Below are 16289 nucleotides of genomic sequence, written 5' to 3' on the forward strand. Positions count from 1 at the left end.
AGTGTCATTCGGTGAAACTTGGGCTTTCGATAAAATGTCATTCGATCAAGTGAGTGCCTCCCCTCGCCGACAAACCAGCAGCCATTTTGTTCCTCGGCGATAATCCGTGGGGCTTATAACCCTCCCGGAAACAAGCACCTTATCTCAGAAGTTCGGAGCAGCGTTGTGGAACCCACGGAGGGAGGATTAGCATTTTCCCCCTCGGATGGGATTAGCGATGGACACAAAGGCCACTTTCCGGCGCACGGGGAAACAATGAGAGAAACAAAATGGCGGTGGAAGAAGGTGTGGGAAAGGGAAACAGGCAGTTGGCATCACTCTATGCGAAGCGCACATGAAGGCTTTCTAAGCTAGACCGTTAGACTCAGCTTACATAAAACACCTTGCCTTAGCTTATAGCTCTGAGGATTTCAGGCACTGTGCACATAATTAATAAACACCAGCCACTGTTCAAGCAGGCCGGTTAGCTGTAAAATTCAGCGGCTATTTAATTCCTAGCACGGTGCGCTTTACCTTCCGGCTACACGACTTCCTGTCATTTGTCGATAACGCCAAAATGCACCGGTATGGTATCAGTTTTATGATATCTAAAAAAAAAAAAAAAAAAAAAAAAGCCTAGTTGAACACATGGAGTGCAGTGTTCTTTCGAGCGTCCAGTGATAGGACTGATAGGGACTTCTACTGGATCAAGAGAACTGCGGTCACGAGAAAGGCCGAGTCCGAGCCTGGAGGTTTGTTTACAGTCCAGAAAAGGACTTTCGGACCAAGAGTAGGTTGAACTTTGCTCGCCGGCAAGGTCGTGTTGCAGCCCGGTATAGCTGCCCTTGACCCCTGGCGCGACGCCGCCTTGTACTGTCTTCAGTATAGCTCCTCGCATTTTCTTCTTCCTCCAGACACAACCGGTTGAATCTATCATCGTTTTCCTTTGAACATATCAAATTCACTTTTTCCGCAAGTTCCTGATACCCACGTCTAAAGTCATAAGTCGTTAGATGCAAAGCTGGTTCTGTGCCTATTTTGATAAGTCAACAGAAAAACATGAGTACCTAGAAATGGTTCGTTTTTCGCGCGCTATGAAGAATTTTTTAGCTTCAAGTTAAAGCGTTAGATGGTACTAAATACCGTCTTATTTAATTAAAAGAGATTAACTTCATATGTCCAGTAATTTTGTTACTTTAGGTGTACATCTAGCCGCAAATAAAAAGGCGACACGAGCGCCAATTTGTTCCAGCGGCAGTAATCTGAAACAAATCGAGGCCGTCGGCTAAGGGCAACGCGATCAACGCACCGGCCGCAGCAATCAATCGTAACAACATACCCGAGTCTCCGACGAATTGTTCGTGGGCAGCGGTTCCGTCGACCTCGGCCACCGCGATCGGTGGATCGTTCAACGCAGAAGCTCGGCCATGGCGCTGGTGACGCGGACCGAGGTGCGGCAGCTCTTGCACCCGCACTACCTGGTGAACCTGGTGCTCGCGAGCTGCTACCTGCTGCTGCGACTGGTGCCGCCCTTCTGCACCGTCCTCTTCCCGACGGGCGACTGCCAGCTGGACTTCCGCGAGACCGAGGTGCTCACCTTCCTTGCCGTGATCGTGCTGTTCCGAACCCGCAAGCTGGGCGTGGCGCGGCTCGTGCCGTACCTGTCCACCGCGTGCATGTACACTAAGGTGGCTAATCTGCTGCTCTTCTTCTACTGGGACCCCCGGCTGGGCGTCCTGTACGCGGCCGTCTGCCTCCTGCAGCTTCTCGTGCTGCCGGAGCCGTCGTACGACGGGCCCGACCACGTGGTTTACTTCCACGCGTCCACGCTGCGCGAGGAGTTGGAGCGCGACCGCCGCGTCTGCTGGCTGGTGGCCTTCTACGCTGTTTGGAGCCCCGCCTGCGTCAACCTGGCGCCTGTGTTCGCCCAGCTGGCGGCTAAGTACACGCTGGACAACCTGCGCTTCGGCAAGCTGGACGTAACCCGCTACCCGGACCTGGCGCATGAGTACCACATCAGCACGGCAGCCATGAGCCGACAGCTGCCCACCATCATCCTGTTCCGCCAGGGCAAGCCCGCCGCCAGGAGGCCAGATCTGGAAGGCAGCAAGTTGGCGCGCTTCGCCTTCACCGAGGAAAACATCGTGGCCGCCTTCGATCTCAACAACCTGTACCAGGAGTGCAAGCAGAACCCGATCCGCAAGAAGGCGCCCGCCAAGGAGGACTGAGCGGGTACGGTCCGAGTTCAAGGTCATTCCTCTCCCAGGACGGCTTGGGGCGCTTGGCGGATCGCGGCTCTAGCAAGTGGCAGAGCCAAGGCCTGCCAGAGAACCAACACCTTCAGCATAGATAGACTAGTCTTACATCCAGCCACTGGTGCCAAAACCATCTGTGCACGCAGGCTGAGAATGGTGGTAGCATTGAATGCTGCATGCAGAGTGCTGTTATGCCGCTGCACACTGGCCGAGCATGTGTTGCTGAAACGTGGTGACCTAGCAAGAGTGGCTCAGACGTTCCTAGTTCGTGGCCGGCAGCATAGTTCATACGATGCACGTGGTAGTTCTTAAAAAAATTTGTTAGAAAAGGATCCAGTACACCACATGAAGGGGATAATTAGTGATGCTCCACAAGGAGCCAGACTGTTTTTATTACGGTTTTTGACATGACAGGGACAAAACAGTCGTGAATTGAGCGAATGATGGGTGGTGCCAAGGGCAGCTGCGGCAGATGAACGCTACATTCCTGTGCCACTTTTTCTGCCTACCCCGGGTAGCACCAAGAACTTCAAGGGGCCATTCTTGTAGAATTAAAAAAACATAAAGGGATGCAAGTAGTGTGCATCACTTAAAACTCACCGGCTGCTGACCACTAGTGAGCAGGGTGGAACCGAGCACACTGGAAGGGAAGACACAAGTTTGACGAGATCTCCATTCAGGATGGAAATTTTCAAATGCAAGCATTGTGCTCTTACTGGTTTGCACTAATGGTGGATTACTGCTTAAGTGCCATCAGGGTTGAGTCAGGGCATTTCTTCACACGGGCATTACAGTCACTTGCAGTGTTACGGATGCCTTTCTTAAAGTTTGAGCTTAACTTTTGTTGCCTGTACTGGAAAATAGTGCAGGCAATTTTTTTTTTTTAACACAACATTACAGCAGAGGTTTTTCCTACTTCTCTTTTGCCTTAAGTTACATGTTTGCTCTCATTAGAAACTCTTTTGGTTAGTGTGTAACAGCGGTAATCCAAACAGGTCAAATGAAGGTTGTGCTGGAAAGTTTCTCGCAACTGGCGGTTTGTTCCACGACAGCTCGCCAAACTTTCCATTGCCTCTTCAATTTGAACTGAAATGGGTGCTCCCTCAGATTTTAAGGAAGAACACTTTTTTATGTTGAAAATAAGGTGCGTAGATTTTTTTTTAAAAACTGACACATGCCAAGAAAACTTAACTGCACTGCAGATGTATGAAATGAGGAGCATTGTCCTAAATGATGGGAGCATAAATAAATAAAATTCAATGTTTTACTTTTTGCATTTCTGAATAGGTTTTTATTTAGAAGTGACATTTTTCTTTTTACATTTGTGTAAACAAATTTTTACCTGTTTATTTCGGGGTTTTGGATGGCATCTCCAATTCACTCATTTATATGGTGTCTGTTATGCTTTTCTTTTTCTGAGAACTGGCCAGTTACCACAACTGTAGCCACTGAACAAAAAGTGGTTTCAGAAAGCTGCTGGAGAGTATGCAACTGCCATATAAGAAAGGGTGATGATTTGCCAATCAAGTGATAAGACCTAAATTTTAACAATGAAGAAATGAAAGAAATAGGCGTTGTGCTTATTTGTCCAAACTGAGGACAACGGAAAATATAGACATGGACTGACAACTACAGACTGCATATTGCTAGGCTCGACCCAGACCAAACAAGGAACCTTTAATTTCACCGGTCATGCATATTGCAATCACTTTATCCGATTGCAACACTACCCATGTATTTTCCCAAATTTTCAACATTAATGGGTGCTTGTCCTTTTCTGTTTACGCCTCATAGTTCTAAAAATCTCCTTCTGCACTTGAAATTGGCAAGTGGACGACATGAAGCGTTGCTGTAAAAAAAGCGGACTAAGCAGCCCAATGTGGGTGCCAGCTTTTGGAGTACTGCATTCGTCAAGCACACACAAAACTCTTTGCAATGCTTGAAGCTTGTCATTGGCTCAAATAGCAAGTTTCAAAATGTTGCCATATACTGAAAAGTTGTGGGACATTTTAAACAATGAAAACAGTTCAAACTCTATCTTTAAAGGACAGCAGGCTTGAAACAAAACCTGAACGCAAAGGTAATAACAAACAACTTTGAAGCCGAGGAATGTAAACATTTCAGCGGAACTCCACCTGGTTAGGTAAGTACTAAGAGAGGGTACTTAGCAGACTCTAACCTATTTCTTCAACGTGCTTGACGCTTCGAAGCCGGCTCAGCTCCTTATTCACTGGCGACTGTGTGTGGGCCCAAAGGTAGCAATGTGTTGTTTTTTCCTTCTTTCTCACAGTATTGTTTTCTTCCGTTTTTGTGTGTGGCATAACGTAGCCCGTGCTTGGCAATGTTCCGGTGGATCGGTTCAGATTGTTGTTCGTATTTTGTATATGCCAAGATTCTAGTAAGAGCTGCTTTCTCCAATTTCTTTCTCTGTCAAAGATGCAACTGCTGTCAAAGATGATGACGTGGCCCGACGAGAAGTTTAGGTAGCGATCGCTACCTAAATTTGTTCCGACCACCCCACAGCTCACAAATCCTCTGTGGTGTCGTTGTTCTTTCAACGCGCTCCCACGGTCTGCTCAACAAAGAAGTCGCTGAAGATAAAAGTCAATCCTATAAAACGAGACCTTCGAAAAAACAACTACCCCACAAGATTCGTCAACAAGACATACAAAAAACTTCGTCACCCTCCTACATCCAAGAACAAAAACGCCTTCACCCTCATGTGCGTTTTGCACCTCCATGGCACGAGCGAGGTCCTATACTTCGTCTCACTCTACGATGGACTAAAGGCAGATGCTACGGACCGCCCGATCCAATCCCGAGCCACTTAGAAATAGTGCGGTATTTTGCTTCGATGCACGTATCGGATCCCGCGTCTCGGATCACTGATCAGGGGATGGGTGGACAGTGGCTCGAATCAAAGAGCACTGAGTGACTCAACAATTTTTTGTGTCGCACAGAAAGCCACGACACATAGGCTGTTTGCAGCGTCAAAGCTATAGCTTTGACGCTGCAAAGAGCCTATGTGTTGAAGCATTATTCATCCACCCTATAGACAGTGTTAAGCGTGTCATAGCATAGCGTGGAACGGGATTGGACCTGGCGGCCCGTGGCTTTGGCCTTTAGTCCATCGTAAGATGAGACAAAGTATAGCCCGCGGTCCGAGACTGTACGGCGTATCAGTTACACAAACCTGTTTCAAACCCTAGGCCATTTTCTTTCTTTTTCGAAGGACCGTCCCCAAAAGAAAAAGCTCAAGGCCTGATTTACTGAATTCCTTGTGCTGAATGCAACGCCTCATACGTGGGGGAAAACTTTTCCGAACGTCTGCACAGACATAAGTATGACGTGAAAAAGGAAGACATCCAAGGCAACGCGCTGGTGGGACATGCTCAGAAGACCGGCCACATCATCGCCTTTGACAACAATTCCATCCTCGACACAGAAGGAAATTGGAGAAAGCGGCTTTTATTAAAATCCTGGCATATACAAAATACGAACAACAATGTGAACCGATCCACTGGAACGCTACCAAGCAGCTATACACACGGGCTACGATGCGCCACACACAAAAACAGAAGAAGAAAACAATACTGAGAGAAAAAAGAAAACGACAGATTGTTACCTTTGGGCCCACATACAGTCACCCGTGAACAAAGAGCCGAGCTGGCTTCGATACATTGGGCACATTGAAGAAATTGGTTCCGAGGAACAAAAAAGGGACACACACAAGTGTCTTTGAACTCAACATTTTATTTCCCCTTTCTGGTTTGTAATGAAGAACCACCACCAAACTTTCATCTGCAAATTAAAGGCCGAGCAGAAGGGAGAAAACTTTGCCTCAATTCCTCCTTTCCATTCGAGAAAGAGGTAGACCCTCCTTTCAGTGGGGAGTAGCTCAGACTGGGGAGAGGAGGAGAGAGGGAACAGGGAGAAGGAACCGGTTTTCTTCCTGGCAGAAGCCGATTCTGTATATCAACCTTTGAGCTCACCGCATCCCAAGGAGGTGGTGTGAATTGTTCAATCCTTTCCCAACAATACCAATGGCAGTCCCAATGATGAGCTGACAACCCAATAAGAAAGTGCATCTCAAGATCGCAGGATGATGAACCTTTCCTCCTTAACGCCCATTCTCTTAAGCTGTAAAGCTCTAAAAATATCAGCCTTTTTCGGTTAAAACTGAATTTTGAGACAGGAATTTGGCACTCTTTTATTGGTTTAATTGAAAGCAACATAGCCTATGTATGAGGTTTAGCTGCGTGTCACCATATTCTGCAACTCAAGATTTTCTGCGTGCTTATTTGTGCAGGTACTCGACCAGATGTAAGATTGTCTGGTCTGGCACGTGCACCACTTGAGAAGTCTCGGAGATATGCAACAAAGGTCATCAAAGCACCCCGATACTATCAAACAACCCGTTGTGTGCATCTAAATAACCATTTATTGTCATCACGATCCATCAAAGCCTCCGAATAAAAAAATGCGCAGCAGCTTCTGAACAAAAGCAAAACAAGACTTCTTCACCATATACAAAAACTGCTTCAGCCACCAATAATATAAAATGCGAGATTCCGTATGGAGATACGGTAGATTGCAGCAACATTCTACTCAATGCGAGACTCTTTTATAAGCATTTGTCGCAGCCCCGGAAAGTCGGGCCATAGTTTTTGTGCTTCGTAGGCGCAAAAGGCGAAAAATGTGTGCGAGGGCATGGCCATTCGCCGTGTATGTGGCCGTTCGGCAAGTACATCGAGCTGGACATTGCAGCGAGATTCTGTAGCCTCACAACCGTTAGCCCCATTGTTGGCACACGCCAACAATGCGGCACAGCCTGTCACTGTCAGCAAAATGAGACCGCAGATAAAAATAAAAATTGTGTCGAGGTCCCGACGGTAGAGCTCCGCTTCGCGCCAGCACCCGGCGTCGTCTGAAAACTGTCGCAGAGGTGGCCAGTGTGGCTCTCTGCAGCGTAACCTGTGGGGCCTGCGGCGACTAGAGGACTAGTGGACGGCATCCTTGACAGAAGGCACCACTGGCGGCGCAGTGCCCGTTCCCTCTAGATCGGAGTGTAGTTTCCCCGCGGCTTGTAAAACAGCTGCCCCGTGAGCAGACGGCGGCCGATCTCTCGTCGCAGCAGCCCCAGCTCCTTGCCAACCTTCTGCAGCAGGCTGTGGTTCTCGACGGCACGCCGTGACAGGTACGGTATGACCTCGTCGATGGGACCGTAGGGCACATACTTGTACACAGAGTAGCCTGCCTGGCCTGGGGTAAGAGGGCAAGGGAGGAAGGCCCTCAGACCTTGTCCGGGAATCACCGAGGGAAGCCCCGCGGAGACGAGAGGTGGAAAGTCGTGTTTTGCATCCCTGTGTAATTTTAGGAACTCGAAGGAGCCAAGAGCCAACATTTTGTCAAACAAGAGGATCCCCTCTTGATGCTTTGGCTGCATATGTATATACTGGCAGTTGCGAGGAAGAGTGCTGCACAAAGTTTTATCTGTGTACGTGAATTGTAAAAGAAGTTATTGTCGTTTTTATCAGGAACACACTGATTTTGCTTAGGAAATCTGTATTTAGAAAACTAATGTAATATCCAATGTTGTTCTATTTTTTTTTTCACTAGATCTGCAGCAGATTGTCTGAAGAGAGCAACTGTGAAAACAAAATTTCCAAAAAGTGATTTATTTTATGCTAACATTGCAGTGAAAAGTCAAATTTTTTGCCTTATATGTCGTCGACAAAATCTAAAATCTTTTATAAAAGACATCCAGAAAGTAAAAAAAAAACAATTCCACAGTTGCATTGCCCATAAAATTTCAGTTAAGAAAAACAATGAGTGAGTCTTTCCCTTTGTCTCATTAACAAACAGAACTTTTCCTAAAGCGAAATTTGTGCCAAAAAGTGGAACGGAAAAAACTGCGTTCAAAGTACTCCAACCTCTACCTTTTCTTTAGCATTGGTGGACCGAAAATAATTAAAGAAGAAATTAACTATGCAGTGTAAACTAATGAAACTTTCTGGGAATACTCTCTAGATGTTGGTGAATGTAAATATGTCATTTTTCAAAATCAACCTTTTTTGCAGAAATGCAAGAAACTTGGCAAGACAGGAGATGGACATGTCGTCCATCTCCTCTCACACCTTGTTCTTTTTTTCTTTTTTTTTTTGCATAACTAAGTTTTGTTGGGTTGCTCGAGTTCCTAACGTTCTCTCAATCCTGAAAACATTTTGTTACTCAATATTCAAAGACAATAATATTTACCTGATCCGAACCACTTTTCCCCATCGATGGTGACCATTTGTAGGTGTACTGCATTTATATATTCCTACATGATGAGAAACAGTGCAAAAGGGACAGGACACAAAGTAGAAGAAGGACACAGGACATACGCTGTTTCTCATCATCATGTCCTTCTTCTACTTTGTGTCCTGTCCCTTTTGCGCTGTTTCTCATCATGTCGTTCAACCAACCAGCCCAGCAAGGTATCCCATTATATATTCCTCAAAATGCTACAGCACAAGGTGTTACGGCAGTTTGGTGTTAGATTGAACAAAGACAATATAACTGCGAAGCAACAAAACACTCTAGCCTAAGGCAAAGAACCACCTCGTCCCTCCCATCCAATTTAAAACCGAAAAAAAGGTTTTAGAAATGAATTTTTGAAGATGTTATTTATTATCAGCATACTCTCTTTTTGATAAAGGTCCACATGTTTCAAGTGGAAAGACACAAACCATACAGCCCGAACCACACAGCCTTTACGAACCATACAGCTCGACCACGAGTCTGACTCACGTTTCGGTTTCGGCGCTTGTTTAGCGCGCTCTCTGGCCTGGCAGATGGCTAAACCACCCTTGTTGCTCAATTTACCTTGGGTAGTTTGCTCGTTTGTTTTGCTGTTTGATAGAGAGAAAATGCTCCATTTGGGGCCAAGTAAAGAAAAGCAGTCGCTTGTGGACGTTCACGCTAAAACAACATGGCCTTGGCGCGGAGGTCCTCTTTAGCCGACAAAGAGATACAGATCCTTCCTTATGAAAGGAATTAATGCTCAGGCATATGTGACGACGAATCCTTCAGCCTTTACGATTTTTAGGAATCAAACGATAGTTTGACAGGCAGTGACAGGAGCGATGAAAACAATGTAAATCCTGCAAGCTTTCCACCAACTCCAGCGTCCGCAAATCTGTGGGACTTGAACCAGAAGTCCTGACTGAGAGCCTGATATGACATCTGGAAATCGAGGAAATGTTTCTGTCTTATTTTAATCCAAATTGCTCATTAAAAATAAAAATTTGCTGTACGTTCCTTGAAGAAAAAAATGAGTAGGCAAGGGGTGAAAGACCATAAAATAATTTTTCGACTTCTTCCTCCTCAACTCAAAAGTGAAATGAGATATTACATTGTCGTGACGTAGTATTTCGCCAGAACCAAAAGTTCTCCCAGCTGTCCGAGGGTCGGCCTTCCACAACTGGCCAGCCAGTCGGACGCATCACGGCGAAAGGAAGGAGAGCTTTCGAACGAAAAGAGGGAAGAAAGAGCCTGCTTTATTTTCAGAATTTCGTACTGAAAAGCAGACTTTTGGCTCTCTACTTTCGTGTACTAGTTTTCTCTTAACCCACTAAACAATGTGTAATTAGTAAAATCCCAATCTAAAACCATTTATTTTAGCCCAGAACTAATTCCATGGTCCCTTTAAAACAACCAAAGACGAGGGATGGCTCAGCCCACACTCGGGCAAATTCGTCCTAACTGCTCGAAACATGCTGCACAGCCCCGACCAAGCTTGGCTCCGATGAAAAGAACTCACCCAGGGGGAAGCTGACCTGGTCGCACATGCCCAGCAGCTGGCCAAAGCAGACCACCTTGTCCGCAGGCTGGATGCCCAGCTCCTGCATTCTGGGGACATGCAGACATGCTGCTCAAGCGCAGAGCATGGGCCGGGACGCCGGTTGGACCTTACTGACACTTGCGGAAGGCCCAGGTTCCCAAGCTTCTACTTGTACTTCATTTTGTTTTAATTGCGAACATAGCGGAAGCTGCAAGAGTGAGCTTTGGGCTTTTAGCATTCCTGCCACGCACATTTGTTTGTGCGGCACAAGTGTTGTTCGGGGCAATATGATCGTGCTTGTAACATCGGCTTCGCTCATTCACGAAGTGAAATGAGCTATATATTTTTTGTCGATGGCAAAGGTGTCGGACCAACTTAAGAAATTATCCACCATATTAATGCACGAATGATGGTGACTGCACCATCTGCAGCTAGACTGGCACTTTTTGCTTGCTTTTTCTTTATTATTTCCAAAAAAAACTATTTAAAAAGTAAAACCTTGTTATGCTTTTCAGGAAATTGCAAAATAAAACCGCAAAAAACTCAGCATTTTTTTAAAACTTGTAACAGCTGATAACGATTTTGGGAGTTTGTGGACAATACAGGAATCAACTCTCATAAAAATTTTTTTCACCTTGGCTCTTGTGGCAAAGGAGGGCTAGGATAATTAGGGCATTCAAATACAGGTAGACATTTCTTGGAACTGGTATTTAAGATTGAGGGCCAATCTATCAATGCAACGAAGAAATGTCGACCTATAGGAGCAAGAAAAAATTTGGAGTCCATTGACCAAACCCAGATGCTCCCCACCAGTGGCGTCACTAGGTTCAGTGGCACCCAAAAAAGCAGCGCTCCACGACACCCCCCCCTCCCCCCCCCCCCCTTCCCAGCCTTGTGGCCAACCGCCCCCCTTTGTAACGCCACTGTTCCCCAAGTCAACCACTGCTGCTGGCACGCCGGTGCAAAGTGGTGAAGTTTGGTGCAAGAGCACCAGAGCAAAGCAGGCTTGATGAGAGCAGTTTGGATCAAACAAGGACATACACTTCTGATTTTCAGCTCTCGGGCCTAACAAGTGGCCATTACCATTTTTCATAATTATTATCTCCAACATTTGGGTAGGCACTTGCTCGGTATTTCTGGTAAGCAAAAAAAAAGTAAAGGATTTATCTATTCAATATATTTACTCAACAATCACTCAGACATACTTGTTTTTTTTATTTTATTGGCTTACTTTTCCAGTACCTAGCACAGATCCTTTTTCTTTAAAACAAACATCCACCGAGCTTTGTTATTTGCTGGGCTCCGACAACTTAGTGACTGTTCGTGCCGAGAGAAAGTGGACACATGTCTATAAGGAGGGTGGTCTACAAGAGAAAATGTTCGGCAGAGCATGCAGCTGTGGCACAAGCAGAAAGAGTTTCGGGGTCCAAAAGTCCAAACTCTCTCTCTTTCTCTCCCCTCCCCCCTTTCTGCCCCCCCCCCCCCCCTCCCCCCCTCCCAATCTCCAAAAAGAAAAAGGAAATATCCAGCCCCCCTTGTAATGCGGACAGCTCGATTTTTTTTACAAAACACAAAAGTAAAGCACAGACAAGGACACCACTGTCTCAGCAAAAGCCCCTAATCCAACCCCCCTCCCCCTGCCCCCCCTTAACTCTTCACACATACTCACTGCTTGACCGCAAAACGGACGGTGTCCTCGTTGTGGGATGCCACCATGATGGCGATGGTCTTGCGCTCCTTCTGCTGTGCCACCTGCCTGAGGCACTCTGTCAGGGTTTTGTGGTAGGTGGCATTGGTGTCTTCGTAGGTGGCGTTGATGGGGTCCTCGTAGCCCAGGGTCTTGGCCCGCAGGCGCTCCTGCTCCATGTAGGCGCCCCGAACCAGCTTGGCACCGAAGAAGAAGCCTTGGCGCCGGGCCAGCTCCAGGTCTCGCACCACGTGATCATAGGTGGTGCGTAGGTAGCACTGGTACGTGTTGAAGATGATTGCTTTCTCCCGGTTGTACTTGCGCATCAGCTCCATGGTGATGCGGCTGATGCCTGGCTGGAAGTATGTCTGCTCTGCGTCCACCATCACCCGCACACCCTTCTCCTGGGCTGTCTGGGGAAGTAGGCTTCATCAGTCCCTCCGCCATTCGTGTCTCCGATCTCCGATTTGGATGGCCTTAAAGAGGCACTGACAGGGTATTTATGCTCGCCGAGGTTTTCATTTGAACATGACCTATACAGTCGAACCCGTTTACAACGAACAGCAGGAAACGCTATGATCAGTTCGATATAGCAAGTAGTTCGATATAGCAAAAACCATTTACAACGAACTTCCACGATGCGTTCGTTGTAAAATGAAAACTTCTCTTCCTTTCTCATCTCTTCATTTCTGCCTTGTAACAACGCGCTGAATTTTTTTTTATTTTGCATGCGTGCAAAGCTTTTTTTTTTTTTTTGCTTATCTTTTTTGAATTGCTTCTTTTCGTAGGCAAACGCTTTGGGACGAAAAGTCTTTTTTTTTCTGTGCGTCCATGCAGAGTGTATTTTTTAGCATTGCTCCCCTTCTGAATCGCATCTCTTCGCTCAATTCTGTTCGCAACTTGAGCTTCAGGAATTTTCTTTCCTTCTTACTTATTTTTGGGGGGAAGGAACAGGCTAGAAAACAATTGTTTGCGCGCTTTTGAAAGCCTTCCCGGGGGAAAAAGTTTGATATAGCCTATATGTTGTTCGTTATAGAAAGTACTTTTTACATGCATTTTTTTTAAAATTTTCTGCGAGTTCGATATCGACAATAATTCGCTGTACGTGGGTTCGTTCTAAACGGGTTTCAGTGTAGAGCCCGAACACTAAGAAAATAGTTTGCAGCTCAAAATTCGTTTCCTTTCCGATCGAAAATTGGCCAGTTTCAGTCGCGCTCACTCTCTTTTTCATGGCCATGTGGCATTCAACTACGTGTACCAAGTACACTCGAAGTCGTGGGTCTTCTAAGGCACACATTCAATATTACAAATAGAAAAGAATACAAGCCCCATTTTTGTGGCCTCCAAAACACTGCAAATACGTTGATTGAAAAAAAAAAATGTTGCACAGATCACAGGAAGTACATGTACATTCTTAATATGGCAACATACTGCGGGCTCGACGACGCGGTGCCGGCGCACGACGGACCAACATTGCGACGGACGTGGGGCTGCTGCTTCCGAACTGTCGTTCATGCTGTCGGCCAATCAATCTCGAAGAGCAGGACATTGAGTAGAAGGAATATAGGTCCGAAACAACTGCACGACAAATGGTGCACGCAACTTCTTTTCGTCTGCTTCACATGCCGGAGAAGCGGAGAAAAAAGAAAATGCGGTAGGGTGTAGCCACGTGACTTTTAGCCATGAGCTTCCGTGCTCATGTTTCAGTTTTAAGCAGTTTAGGTTTTTGGCTTGATTAAAAATATACGTGACTCTTCAGCAAAATATTGATTGGGTGGTGTCGGACACCATATTAAATCGCCCGGCAAAAAATCAAAAAGCATTTTTGGGGGGTGTCAGTGTTTCTTTAAAAAACAACTCCGCTTTATTTTTGTTTTTAAAAAAAACAATGCAGTCTTCTTCAGTGTCACTTAGGAAGACCAGACGTCAAATATTACAGCCTAGCTCTGTCTCAATTTTTCTTAAACAGTCCATTAAACTTTGCAATGCGCCAAGTTGCCGAAATTGGCTGACTCTAGAAGGCGAATTGAGGTGCAACCAACAGCACAGTCAGGGCTACAGCATTGGCGTAGCTAACATTGAGCTAAACGTCATCACCATTGCCCCTTTTTGTTTGTTTTTACTTCTCCGGGCAAGCGTAAAGGGTGACACCAGCAACGTTTCCCCTCGACGCTGAGCGGTGTCTACGGGATTGGCGAACAAGCTTGCGCTGCGCTTCTTAAAAGCCGTTCGGCCATCCCGTTTTACCGCCGTCTCCTGCGTCACAACCGCCTTCGTCATCTCACTGTTTTGTGATTAATGTCCCTTGGACTTTTGTTCACACTACAAGCGCAAATTAATGCTGCTGTTGTGCAGACATTGTCGAATGGCATAAACGCCAAAACGCGGTGAAGAGTGCAGTGCAGATGACACTTCCGCCTGGCACATGCCCACCCCAACACAGGCCCACTGGCCTGCCCCGATTCCACCTGTCATTGTGTAGAGGAGCACGTCACATCTTCTACCACGTAATAGCCATTTTTTTTTTTTGCGGCCCTAGGCAAATGTCGTTAGATGGAGCTGAAGTTTCAGTTTCAATTTGTGCTCAAGTTTAAAGTAAGTTTTCACAATAATATATCTCACTTTTTCGCAAAGCAAATGACGTAGTTTTTATTAGTGCTTTTTAATATAAAATCACTTATAATCCCAAAATTTTCTGAATTGAGCGGAGCTGCCCTTTAAGAAGGCCTGTTGTAGCAATTGATTGATTAAAGACTGGTTACGACTAAGTAATTACAATCTCTTGTGATTTCTTACGATGAGAGAATGCACTGGCATGCTGGCACCATCTATGAGGTGACCCTGGAACTGCACTTCACCAAAGCAAAGGTCAATTGTGTGTATTATCTATGAAAAATGGTTGTAGATAGCGCCAGTGTGTATTTTCGTACTGAGAGACCACAAGCAGTTTTAATGCACTCAGCCATAAGTAGTCGCAATTGTGTGAACCAGCCTTGAAAAAACATTAACACCCTCCCAAATGTTTCAATGTAGCGGCTCCATGTCCATCGCAACGTTGGTCCATCGTGCGCCGCCATCGCGTCGTCCAGTCCACGGCACATCGCCATATTGAGAATGACACATACATGCACTTCCTGTGATCTGTGCAACATTTTTTTTTTCGGTCAACATATTTGCAGCTTTTTTGGGGGCCACAAAAATGGAGTTCATATTCTTTTCTACCTTTAATATTGAATGTGTGTCTTAGATGACCTACGACATTGAATATATTTGGTACACATAATTTGAATGCCACATGACCATAGAAGAGAGAGTGAGCGCAACTGAAACCGGCCAATTCTCGAACAGCGGTTTTCGGGCGTAAAGGAAACGAATTTCAAACTGCAAATAGTGTTCTGGGTAGATGGGCTCTTATAAATCACATTCAAATAAAAACCGTTGCGAGCGTACTAAATACCCTGTCAGTGCCCCTTTAAGACAGCCTGCCCTAACAAGCATTCAATTAATACACACACACTTGCGAACGTAACTGTGTGGGCAATGCCCCAGCGGCAGAGCCCTCGAGACAGAAAAACAGACATTTTAATCGAACAACTGGTCTTGCCAAAGAAAATAACCTCGCCAAACCCCGACCCCTTTCCCAACACTCGAGAAAAACTGAGGTAGCAACAGAGCACAAACTCTGGTCTATACAAATCGGTACTAATATAAGTATAATACACTAATAAAATAAATAGGCATAAAAAATAATATCTGAAGACGGTAACAGTTGCTAGAAAAAAGGGAAAATCTAACACTGAGGTGAGGCAACTGCCATCAGGTTATTTAGAGTGATTTCCACTCCTACAAGTAACTGCAGCAGTTCCTCATAAAAAAGTCAAGACAACATAGTAGGGACCTCTGCAATAAAGGCGTTCGGGTCACTTCGAGTTACCGACACCTTTTGGCACCTAAACTAGTTGTAAAGACGATTCAGAGCGGGCCTCACCCTGGCTATCGTGTGGACCCGGCGCATCATGTTGCGGAACATCTCCTCTTCTTCCTCGGTCAGGGCAGAAATGATGGGCTCCATCCGTCCCGTCTGCACAAAAGACGACAACCTTTGCCAACCTGGGGTTGCAGGACGCGGGTCATAATTGGGTGCTTTTGACAAGTAGCGGCCTTCTTTGCGGTACCAAATGCCGTGACCTTGCTTGTTTTAGGAACAAAAATGGAAACTCTGAGCGGACGAACCAATTGAAAAACTCAAGAGCCGGTCTGGGCCCATTGACTCAATTAACCAAACCGGGCCTGGCCCACCTAAAGCGAGCCGACAATGGAAAATTAAACATATCTTGGCCTGGATCTAGCTTGGACCCGACTCGGGCCAGCCCCGAAAACAATGTGCGCGGCTTGGCACGGGCAGAGCTCCAGTCTTGTGCCAACGGCCAGTTTACATCCGAGGCTGTGCGGGTGTAGCCCGAAACAACCCATTCCCGTTTGAACCCGTCCTGTTTTGACCCATTCCCGAAACGACCTTTCCGTTTGAACCTGTCCCGTTTCG

The 16289-nt window shown here is 46.1% G+C and overlaps 2 protein-coding genes across 2 annotated transcripts in view; one reads left to right on the forward strand and one right to left on the reverse strand.

The window, feature by feature from the left end:
* Positions 1-1178: 1178 nt before the first annotated feature.
* LOC8024570 (thioredoxin-related transmembrane protein 2 homolog) lies at positions 1179-3510 on the forward strand. Its single transcript, XM_002406246.5, has one exon. The coding sequence runs from the start codon at positions 1407-1409 to the stop codon at positions 2205-2207; it is 801 nt and encodes a 266-aa protein (XP_002406290.1). The 5' UTR covers positions 1179-1406; the 3' UTR covers positions 2208-3510.
* Positions 3511-5971: 2461 nt separating this feature from the next.
* Positions 5972-16289, reverse strand: part of LOC8024571 (proline dehydrogenase 1, mitochondrial) — a 46414-nt gene continuing 36096 nt past the window's right edge. The window contains exons 8-11 of the mRNA XM_029992743.4: positions 15735-15827; positions 11729-12159; positions 10039-10127; positions 5972-7496 (exon numbers count right to left, since the gene is read on the reverse strand). Coding sequence (XP_029848603.3) covers positions 7291-7496; positions 10039-10127; positions 11729-12159; positions 15735-15827 — 819 coding nt within the window. The 3' untranslated portion in view covers positions 5972-7290. The remainder of the gene's footprint in view (positions 7497-10038; positions 10128-11728; positions 12160-15734; positions 15828-16289) is intronic.

Source organism: Ixodes scapularis, unplaced genomic scaffold (assembly GCF_016920785.2).
Source record: "Ixodes scapularis isolate PalLabHiFi unplaced genomic scaffold, ASM1692078v2 PGA_scaffold1__304_contigs__length_218370807, whole genome shotgun sequence".
Classification (NCBI taxonomy): domain Eukaryota; kingdom Metazoa; phylum Arthropoda; class Arachnida; order Ixodida; family Ixodidae; genus Ixodes; species Ixodes scapularis.